The sequence below is a fragment of the Paramisgurnus dabryanus genome, chromosome 4 (genome assembly GCF_030506205.2).
Source record: "Paramisgurnus dabryanus chromosome 4, PD_genome_1.1, whole genome shotgun sequence".
Classification (NCBI taxonomy): domain Eukaryota; kingdom Metazoa; phylum Chordata; class Actinopteri; order Cypriniformes; family Cobitidae; genus Paramisgurnus; species Paramisgurnus dabryanus.
This window is the reverse complement of record NC_133340.1, coordinates 23806501-23818363: the sequence shown is the minus strand read 5'-3', so window position 1 is coordinate 23818363 and position 11863 is coordinate 23806501. Positions and strand designations below refer to the sequence as shown.

General features: G+C 35.4%; 1 protein-coding gene across 2 annotated transcripts in view; it reads left to right on the top strand.

The window, feature by feature from the left end:
• The first annotated feature begins 4613 nt into the window (after positions 1–4613).
• Positions 4614–11863, top strand: part of abca1a (ATP-binding cassette, sub-family A (ABC1), member 1A) — a 30020-nt gene continuing 22770 nt past the window's right edge. For both annotated transcript variants that reach the window (XM_065295176.2, XM_065295175.2), the window contains exons 1-5: positions 4614–4778; positions 6307–6412; positions 8048–8141; positions 8920–9061; positions 9167–9285. In XM_065295176.2, the coding sequence (XP_065151248.2) occupies positions 6347–6412; positions 8048–8141; positions 8920–9061; positions 9167–9285 (421 nt within the window). In that variant the 5' untranslated portion in view covers positions 4614–4778; positions 6307–6346. The remainder of the gene's footprint in view (positions 4779–6306; positions 6413–8047; positions 8142–8919; positions 9062–9166; positions 9286–11863) is intronic.

Here is an 11863-nt window from a genome sequence, read left to right as displayed (position 1 = left end):
AATTAGGTGACGTAACATTCAGAATAGTACTTAGCTGAGTAAATAAATAATAGTCATAGATTACCGTTTAAAAGTGATTTCACTGAGGTTTCTGCTTGGTCTTAAAGATGTCATTTTTATGCCCCCGCATATACTTTTTCTGAAAGATTTATTTAGTAGAAGTTATCTAATATGAGTTCATCCATCAAAGAAGTAATCAACAGTAACTTTAAAGGCCACCAATTATTCCCATTTTTACAAGATGTATTATAAGTCTCAGGTGTGCCCAGAATGTGTCTGTGAAGTTTCAGCTCAAAATATCCCAAAGATCATTTATTATAGCATGTCCAAAATGCCCCTATTTGTTGTTTTTGTGTGTGTACCTTTAAATGCAAATGAGTGACAGCTCCTTACTCCCTTTCCAAAATAGACAGTGAGCACTTTTGGTTAAAATATATCTTATTTCTGTAAATAAAATCTGATACAATAGTATCTCACTAATGAGATAAGGAAGACAGCGTACAACTCACTGAGGGCGGAAACTATATTAATGCAGGACTGTCAATCAGCGACCATGGGCGGGGCTTGATCATTGTGATGTCACATTAACAAGAGAATCAAAACAGCATGTCTAATGAGACTGTTTTGGTTAAATGGGAATTTAAAAAATTCTAATTTCATTGTTCATTTTGCATAATTGGTGCCCTTTAAATGTCCATTTTTCATTTATAACTGAGCACATTATCTTACAAAACCAGTGAAGGCAGCACCAGAATAAGAAGGCTGGATCCTAAACCTTGACACAATTAAAGTTCATCCTTCCGTCTCTTAATCCCACATGAAAACACAAACACTAAATTGTCTAATGTGGATAACAACTAAAACAGAACTGGCAACCGTATGCTGTTGCTGTGTAAACCCAGTCTCAATAAAACAAACAGTACTAAGTTACACACCCAAAATCCTGCTGGGTTGGGATATATACTACTGTAAAAGATTTTGTCTGACTTTTTTGTTTGCATGAGTTAAACAGTATTACCTAATTCCAGTGGTATTAATTCTGAAGTGAAAATTACTGCTGGTCATCTATTACACATACAACACAACTAATAAATAAATAAATACAGAACAATATAAACCATGCAATATATTATATTTTGACACATACAGTTTAAACTATGTCGTTTATGTTTCACATATTTATGCAATATCTAAAATATTTCATATCTAAGCATGATCTTTTTAGTCATATTAATTGACCTGACCAAATACCACGTGCATAAAATACCACGTGTATTTAATGTACAGCAGCAGCAGCAGCAGCAGTCGAGAAGGTTCACAGTAGGTGTGACGTCATGTTCCCTTTCACCCAGTTTCTGCCGCTCGCTCTCTGAGACGAGGTTACTATCGGTCATTGCGGCACTGCAGAAAACTCAAAGCCTTTCTTACGTAGAAATACTGCTGATTATAAACAGTCTGACGTTTTTAATGTTGCCAAACGGTATTAGTATAGGCCTACTTAATGAACTTAATGAAATTCATGTTTAATGAAGCTCAACAAGAGATGCAGAAAACAAATTCGTTCCTGAAATGCGACGAATCCTTAGATTTTAACGATAAACGAGACGAATTACATGTACCACGGGTTAAATTTGAGATTATACTAGTTAATATGATGACGTTCTAGATTCCAGCACCATATTTAGCACCCCTCCCCCTCAGTGTCTTGTGTGAGGTAACTATCGGACAAACTGGCTCTCTTTGTGCTCGGTTGGAGAAAGGCTGTAAAACAACGCGAATATTTTTGCTTAATTTGAAAAATATATATATATAGTTTGCACATCATTTTGCAATTTTAAACATTTTGTATAAATTATGTGCTGTATATATAAGCATTAATAAACGTGTTTACATATACTGGAATGGTTATGCGTTTACCACAAACCCTTTGTCTGGGATTTCATAATGCATTTTGTCTGAGTCTTTTCTTAGCAAAAAGAAACAAGCAACATGTACTCAAATCCACTGTTAAGCAGTTTGTGTGCAAAGGCAATAATTTGATGCTGTTGCTGTGGTATATCAGATTGGTCAGAGCAGAGGCGCGTGCGCGCTCTTAAAAGGGCAACACCGCGCGCAGACCTGCGGTAAACAGGCGCGTGCTATTAAAAATGTCAGGTTGTTAACAGTTAATCTTCTTGCTATATATTAGTTTATTAAGGTATTGCGTTGTAGGGCTTTAATTACAAACAAGGTAATGCCATATTTTAGATCTTCCGAAAACAGACTTATAAAGATCACATATAGACTGCTTTAAAGGAATAGTTCACCCAAAAATAAAACATTTGACATGATTTACTCACTCTCACATTGTTTCAAACTTGTATAAATTCCTTTGTTCTGATAAACATGAAGGAAGATATTTTGAAGAAGGTTTGTAACCAAAAAAAAAGAATACTATTGAAGTGAATGGGGCTCGTGAACGGTTTGTTTACAATCATTCCTCAAAATATCTTCCTTCGTGTTCATCAGAACAAAGAAATTTATACAGGTTTGTAACAACATGAGAGTGAGTAAATGATTACAGAATTTTCATTTTTGGGTGAACTGTCCCTTTAATGGTTCTTTTGGATCTTGGTGGCTGATCCCTGTGGCGGTGAGTAATTGTCATTTCATGGTGAACTGTGCCTTTAATTCTCAATTCCTTACCACAATGCACACATGAAACTTCCTCCTCAGTTCGGGCCTTTTTGTGGTTTCCTTTGCAGATGGTTTTCACATGCAATGTTGTCTACTGTAGCTCTCGGTTTCTTTGTGTCAGCTGCACAGTTGTACCTCAAAGCTTAACTCAGCAACTGGACGCGGACACTGGGGCAAGAGGTGAGAGTGCCTGAAAAACAGGATGAAAGTTGATCACATGTTAAGACGCACAAAAGGCACAATGATACATTTTCCTCAGTCGAAAAGTATTTTTGGTCTGCGTGGTTGGAACAGACAAATAAGTCATATATCGCCTCTGAATGCAGTCTGATACAAAATGTCAATAAGGATAATGAGATGAGCAGTGATTACAAACATTCATTACATATGTATTGTAAACCTATAAAAGTTAGCAACCATTGCTTATCATAGCTATAGTGCTAATTGGATAGTTGTCGTGTCTTTCAGTAATGACATGATATTCTTCACCTAAAATTAATTTTTAAAGCATCGTTCTTATCATTATATCAAGCATGCAACGTTTAAACCCAGGATATATGCTTTCCATTACACTGTACATTCAGATACATGTTAACATAAATGTCGGGGGAAAATACAGCTACCTAAATGAAACATTTGTTCTAGGAGGGAGCACATATAATCTTCTGCATAGCCTCCAGACCATATAAGCAGCTGCTTGTCTGGTTGTGGTGTCAGACATTTTGGCATCCCTCCAGCCCCACCTCTGTACTTTAGTTATCTCGCCTTACAAAATCATGCATTAGTTGTTTCCCGAGAGCTTGTTTAAATCACTTTCCCAACTCCTTGTTTTGTACACAGCAAGCAAAACACATTTAACCTTAATTTGTTTAAAGATTATATGGGTAAAAGAACCTAAAATGCATATTATTACTGGGTGACTCTTCACAGTCATTGAGATCAGTGATGGAGAAAATCCAGTAAGTGGATCAACCGTGCTTGCATCTTTTCATCAATTTGAAAGAATATATAAAAATGTAATAGATTGTCTGATCTAGGACAGGAGTTTGTAAGTTAATATGGGCACGTGCTATGTTTTAATATATTTTGAGTCCTATCTGGGTTGCTCTGACAATTAAAACCTTTCCCCTCAAGGTCCATCCCTGGGTTGTGTCTAGGGATTCATAGCTTCATTTCACAAAGGTCCTAACGACCTGCAAAGCACATATGTTTTTTTCACCAGATCTTTTCATTTCCAGTAAAAATGTTATGGATGACATTGGAAATGCTCTTCGATAGGTCGCATGCCATACAGGAGCTGTATGTTTTATTCAGATGGTGTATTTGGATCAATATGCCTATTTTAGGGTTTGGTTTGTAATGTCACACCGATAGGAAATATAGCAACTGCATGTGGATAATGTGTGCATTGATTTTTTTTACATTCAGACTAGGACTGCAATCACCAGTCTTTTATTGCAAGGTTTACGGCATGAACGGCCAACAAAACTACAGTAATTGTCTTCACAATGAATAATACAAACCACAGCTATGTAAAATAGGTCATGGAAGAAGCAAGCACTCATAGATTTTATTGTGTGCAAAAGCACAGCCATTTAATAATTTACTTTTATTTATAGCTTAAATTTTGTTACCTAAAAGTCGTTGTCTGTTATATATTCCTTGTCAGTTATATTCTATATTTATTTATGATTAAATCTCAATGTTTGTTGTGTAAGATGCACTTCAAATGCATATGCAAGGCTTTTATCGTCATTTATGTTTTGATCCTTCGTATAAGAATTTATTTGAGATTCATGATAAACAAAACCGTGCACATCTGCGTTGCCCCTTTAAGAGCTGTTTTGGGTCCGCACGTGCTTTCCTTATATGGCGGCTCGAACACAAACAGCAGCGCGTTTGACCGACAGAAACCTCGCGTCTCAACGCGGCAGCATCGCTTCCAGTATAAAAGGATGGAGGAGAGAAAAAAGGTCCGTCCATAAAAGCACACAGCACTGACAGTACAATATCGCTCCGAGAAGAGGTGTTTTCTTTTCTCTTCTTAACAGGAATTACAGTATATTACACAAGGAATAATCATTTTGGAGTTAAAAGAAGCGGTGAGTGTGCAAGTTACTTTTTTCAACATTGAGGGTCAGCTGTATACCAAGTTATTGTTTTACCAGATGTGTCAAATATATGTACAGTATGTAAATTAATAAACATTTTTATTTTGTAATATAATAAACCCGTTTTGTTGTATTTTAACGAATTTCGTTAACGATGAGCTCGTCTGTTTTTTGGTTAACACTTGAGTAGGACTGATGTGTGTCATCACCGGATATTATGTTAAACACGTATGTATTTTTTGACTAAACGACATCTTTTGCGATTGGAGTTGGTTTGAGGCACTGACTTGAGATTAGAGGTAAACAAAAAGACTTAATGCACGCGAGCACAGCATCTGCTCGTTACCGTTCAGCGCGAGCTGCGCGAAATGACCGACAGTAACCTTTCCTCTGCGGAACAACGAACAACTCTTCTTCGTCTGTTATTTATCACCATTATGAGCACATTTGGGCTTAAATGCACAGTTAAAGATTAAACGTGACTGTACACAAATCATAATTTGATGTGTTTTACGCGTTTTTGTTTAGAAGAAGTCATCTGGTAAAGAAAGAAATTCAAAGAGCTTAGTTTCTTTTGATTCGTTTATTTATTTATTTTTTGTATGCAGAAAAGTCTTCGTTTTAAACTGCTATGTCAATTTTTAATAAATGTCTCAATAATAAATAACAATAAAATCCACAAAAATGTTTGCATAGGTTTATATGGTCTCGTGACAGGGATTGTTTATTTTGCTTTATTTCATAAGCACCCATCAAACTGTTTTTATTTTATTTAAAATTTGATTGTAAGGCATGTAGAAAAATTCTTGCGCATTCGCATCACGATGCAGGTGAAGTGATATAATGAAACAAATGGTAAACAAAGAGAAAAACAAGAAAATGCGCGCGTCCACTGGGGGCGCTGTTTTATTCTAACGTATGCGCACAGCACAAAAACAACTCACTAAAACGATTCCAGATCACATTTCTTCCAAAAATTAAAATCCATAGAGACCTAGAATTCATTCTTAGTTATAAATAATGTTGTTTAGGTTGAATGTATCGAATCATATCTTCAAATCTTGGGATTCAGTCAGACTATATAAATGGTATGAAATCATCCCACGTATTAATACATGTCGTGCTGTTTCCTTTCATTATTTTTTATAGTGGTCTTATATCTACAGCTTAGCTAAAACATTGTGTCTCAATAGTTCCTTGTTCGGGTACAGATTATAAATAAGTACTTACTGTCCATTAAACTTCCCACTTGATGTTATGTACCAAATGTTTTTTTCAAAATACACAAACAATTCGACTGAAAAGTTCTCACAATGTTTACTTGTCTTAAGTCTCTGTGTACTTTGTTGCAACCCACTACTCTGTGTTTGTGATGTCACAGCACCCATCTTATAAAAGCACGCTTAGATAAAGGTGGCGTGATATTTTTGACATGTACTTGATGGTTCATCATCTTTTTAAGACAGTATTCTGCCAATTAGCTTGATGTCTTTTTATTTGCTTGTTTTTGTTTTAACAGTAACATAGAGGAGGCCAGGACGGTGTAGATCCCCGGCAAGATGGCTGTCTCCACACAGTTAGGGTTACTGTTGTGGAAGAACTTCACTTGCAGACGGAGACAAACTGTAAGTTAAAACCTACTCTATGTATTTCTAAATGTATGTATAGACAGAGGTCTATTGTTTAAAAAGAAGAAATAATAACAAAGAATGCATAAAAGGAATAAAAAATATTCCTCCTTTGAGCATATGAAGTCCCTCGGGTCACTTTTTCTGAATAGAAACATCTGTGAGGTACGGCATTGTTCGTAACAGAATTGAATCTATAGGAATAAATGCATAAATAGTCTGTTTAGGATTTATGGATAATTAGATACCCCGCAAAAACATAGCTTGGTTATTTTTTATATGCAATCTAATAAGCTGTGGTTGAAGTTATTGATTACCCTACTTGTTTAGTAGTGACTCATAGCTTAATAGTGACCTTATCAGCGCCAAGTATTATCGAACCCCCTGTGAATGACAAAAAGTCACTTAAACTAGAACATCTTTTCAGTAATTGTATTGAATAAATGATAATGGATTTACTACTTGGCATTAAATGTATTAACAGGGAGGTGTTGTGCAAACAGGAAGCCCATTAACCTTCATGATAACAAGAACAGTTTATTCTCAATCTGTAAACAAGTGCACAAAGGTCTGTAGAAGTAAAGGACTGCTTTTCGTTCAGGGAAGAAAATCCTCGGATGTATGCAGTTTAAAGTTCATGAAAGAGTAACCAAAGCAATCAAGAATGTACCATTTTAAGGGGTCATGTTATGAGACGTTTTTAAGATGTAACGTCTTTGCTGTCCTCAGAGTACATATGTAAAGTTTTAGCTAACAATTCCCACACAGATAATTTATTATAGCATGTTAAAATTGCCACTTTGTAGGTATGAGCAAAAATGTGCCATTTTGGGTTATTTGCCCTTTAACAGGCAAATAAGCTAATGCAAACACTGATCACCATAACTGTGGTTTGTTGAAATTGAAACTCAATTGTGCTGTCAATTATTTTCTCTTTTTCTCTCTACACTAAATGACAGTGACATGGTTGGATAGTGCAGATTAAGGGGTGGTATTATTATAATTAGATCCCCTTCTGACATCACAACGGGAGCCAAATTATAATGACCTATTTTTTCACACGCTTGCAAAGAATGGTTTACAAAATCTGAGTTACTGTCTAAAGCTAAAAATTCCCCCAAAGATAATTTATTATAGCATGTTAAAATTGCCGCTTTGTAGGTGTAAGCAAAAATGTGCCGTTTTGAGATATTTGCCCTTTAAAATGCAACTAAGCTAATGCACACACGGATCACCATAATGTCAGTTTGTTGAAATTGAAACTCAATTTTGCTGTCAATTATTTTCTCTCTTTCTCTCTGTACTAAATGGCAATGACGTGGTTGGATAGTGCAGATTAAGGGGTGGTGTTATTATAATTAAATCCCCTTTTTACATCACAAGCGGAGCCACATTTCAATGACATATTTTTTCACATGCTTGCAGAGAATGGTTTACCAAAACTAAGTTACTGGGTTTATCTTTTTCACATTTTTTAGGTTAATAGAAGCACTGGGGACCCAACTATAGCACTTAAACTTGGAAGTCAGATTTTTATGATATGTCCCCTTTAACAGATGAATACCGGTCTCGATAATAATAGCATATATTATAGCCAATATGATGACCTTTGTTGGTGTCTTTCTTTTCCAGATTCAGCTGCTGATCGAGATAATATGGCCTCTCTTCATCTTCTTCATCCTGATATCTGTCAGATATCACTATCCTCCACATGAGCAACATGAATGTAAGTGTTTTAGTCATTTCTAAAAGCACACAATGTATATATTTAATGCAGTGCTTTAGACAATCAGAATATGAGAAGACATAATCGTGCAAGTCATGATAATGGAAAAGGTCAATATAATTGAAGTCAGACTGTCAATATTTGCCCTTTTTGGAAATACACCTCAAGGAAAACCCATGACAATAAATAAGCTGAGCATTCTTAGCTTTATTTATCCTTCATATTATAGGTCTGTTTTCTGAAATACATGGGTCCCAAACAAATTTTACTTAAAATGTTAGGATAGGTAAGCTGTAATGCAAGTAAATGTTTAATTTACCCAATGAACCTTTACGGAGAGTATCATGTTTTAGCAACAGTTTTATCAGTACGGCCCATTTCACTGTGTTCGGCACAGATTTCAACACATTTAATAAGTTGTTAAACATTTTCCCAAGTTTATTGTGAACTTCAGTTAATCTTTAGATCACAGTGATTTTCACAGGATCATTCATTTAAAACTGCCACAAAATATCCTCATAATATCAAAGGTATTAGATACAAAATGAATAAAATATATTATATATAAACTCCTTAATTCATGTTATTGCTCTTACTGTTCCAAATAATAAAAACAAATAATGTAACTATGTGTATAAAAAATATAAAACCGGTTGAACTTGTTATCCTGTTTTGCTGCGTTTGCAGAAGTTGGGTTTGCGTGATGTAAAAGTGTCATATGGTAAGGTTGTTGACATGCATGTTGACATCTAATTGTTTTGTTTTCCAATTTTTCCAGGTCACTTTCCCAATAAGGCCATGCCCTCTGCGGGAACGTTACCCTGGGTGCAGGGCATCATATGCAATGCCAACAACCCTTGTTTTCGCTACCCCACTCCGGGAGAGAGTCCAGGGGTGGTGGGCAACTTCAACGACTCCATGTAAGCATTATATTTGCAGGATAAAATTTATGAATATTATTTTAGTTATTACATATTGTTGGTATTTATACTATATATTTATGTGTGTGACCTCCAAATTTACAGTATCTCCCGATTGTTCATCGATGCCAAGAAAATTCTCCTCTACAGTCAACATGACAAGAGCTTTGAAGGTTTTAAAGGACTAGTTCGAGCATTGAGAAAGCTACAGCAAAACACTGAAGGTACGTCTCTCCTCTGAAACATCTCAGTCGCTGCTTTCGTTTCGAAAGCTGTATCAGTTTTAACCAGACTTTATTCTTGGCTTAAAGTTCACAGTTTCTGATGTTTTCTCATTGTTAGATAAGTATGTACTTCCTCATGACGATCAGTTTTGGAAGACAGTGTAGCTTCCTTTATTTAGGACATATGTCTTTGAATCACTATAATAGATAATACATCATGGACAATTCACTGAATACATTAGATTTTATAAGCTATATTTATAGACCACTAATAATCGTGATACACCAATGCTATCTCATAACAAATCATATGTATTAAGTCGTACTACCACATTTGTACATTTTTGTACAATTCGCTTTGGCCCGTGACGTTTGGGCTTGGGTTTGGGTTTCGTTATTGGGATTTTTTTATGATAATCATATGTTTTTGTACAATTCACTTCTTACTAATTAGCTAACTGGTAAAATACGTTGAATTCTCGTGAGATCAGGCTTGATACACTTGCTGACACCTCTGGGTATGACATCCTCTCAGTTCACCGAGTTTAATAAATGTTCCCAGAGGATCTACTGTTTGCACCTGGGGTTTACTAATAATAGGATGCAAGCATTGCCTCCGGAGCAATAGTGATTTCTCGTGAGTCGTGACAGTTAGATGTTACAATTTTATGACAGTGGGACACGCACATGTTGTACATGTACTGAAAATATGCGGTACTATTAAAGCTGTCAGAGATGAATATGAGTTATGAGAATATGAGTTTTCCATCTGGTCAAGTCCTGCTCTCAAATCATCCTGTTACGTAAATGGGTGGATGGATGAAATTTGCGGTTAAATCATCTGAGCCATAAACGAAATATTAGCAGATATTTTTAATATCTCAGTTGGGAGATTAAATAAAGAGAAAAATGCTCAAATTGGTCTCATATTTGGAAAGATCAAAGGTTGAAAATAAATGTCAGAAGTCTCAATATGACCTAAAATGTTTCTAATCCATTTTCCAATCCCAAATAATGTGAACTGTGCTATGCATGCCACATTCTCAAGTAAAATTAATTAATCAATTAATTTAAATTTAGTTTATTCAATTTAAAATTTCACTTTAGTTACACTTTATAACAACAGTATAACAAACTTGTGTTTATTTTTATTCCTGCTAAGAAATTTCATGAGAAACATCTGATATATATATGTGACCCTGGACCACAGAACCAGTCATAAGGGTTTAATATTGAAATGTATGCATCATCTGGAAGTCGGATAAAAAATCTTTCCAGTAATGGATGGTTTGTTAGGAATAGCCAAAATACCAAGAACTGTTTAAAAATCTGGACTCTGACAGTGCAAAAAAGTCAAAATATTAAGAAAATCGGACATTTCACATGACTTTTTTAAGATTTCAAATAAATATTTGGTGTCCCCAGAGTACATATGTGAAGTTGAGCTCAAAATACCATATATATCATTTATAATAACATGTTAAAATTGACACTTTGTAGGTTTGAGCAAAAATGTGTCCATTTATATGCAAATTATCTGATCTCTTTATTAATGGGCGGTATTATCCCCTTCTGACATCACAAGGGGAGACAAATGTCAATGACCAATTTTTTCACATCACATGCTTGGAGAGAATGATTTACCAAAACTAAGTTACTGGGTTGTTCTTTATCACATTTTCTAGGTTGATAGAAGCACTGGGGACCCAAGTCAGATTTTTATGATATGTCCCCTTTAAAATTGTCTTTAGCAACACATATTACTAATGATAAATACTTTTTTGATATATTTATGGTAGGAAATTTACAAAAGATCTTCATGGAACATCATGGAATGATTTCTGGCATAAAAATCGCTAATTCTGACGCATACAATGTATTGTTGGCTATTGCTACAAATACACCCGTAGGAGTTATGACTTACGGTTTCGTGGTACACATATGTGTACTTCTTCGCACGCTACATCCACTAAAATCTTAAATAGTGCCTTATCCCAAACACTTCCTGAATGTGGAACTAACAAATCAAATTTATGAAAAGAAGAAGTTTCCGAGTACTGAAAGAGGAACGACCCGAAGTAACCTCGTAGTGAAGAGGCCGATTCAAACCGGTTCATATCAACAACTTCTGTGGAATTTACTGATACAACACAATGCACTGTATGAATAAGACAGTGCCCCGCTCTCTTTCTAACTGTTGTCTCGATCCAAAGCATAACTGGACCCAAAACGAAATGAGCAAACATCTCGTGGCCATTGCATGCCCCTAACGCAATGCTTTATTGCCTCACCGGCTGTGTCAGCCAGCTGGGAATAGAGTCATGCTTTTCACAATGTTCCCAAAGACTCCCTTTGTTCAAAAATCATAACCACGCATACTCATCTTTTATGAATATTTTTTCATATTGTACAAAAATGTTGTTGCAAAACGTATAGGCATTATATACACGTTAGTGTCAAACAAAACACATTTATTTGATACTTTTAGCTTTTTTTAATAGCCCCTCTTTTCCTAAAGTACGTTCTCGTAAACAACTTTATGAGGTTCAACAGGTTCAGTTTATAAATTGTTTTTGTA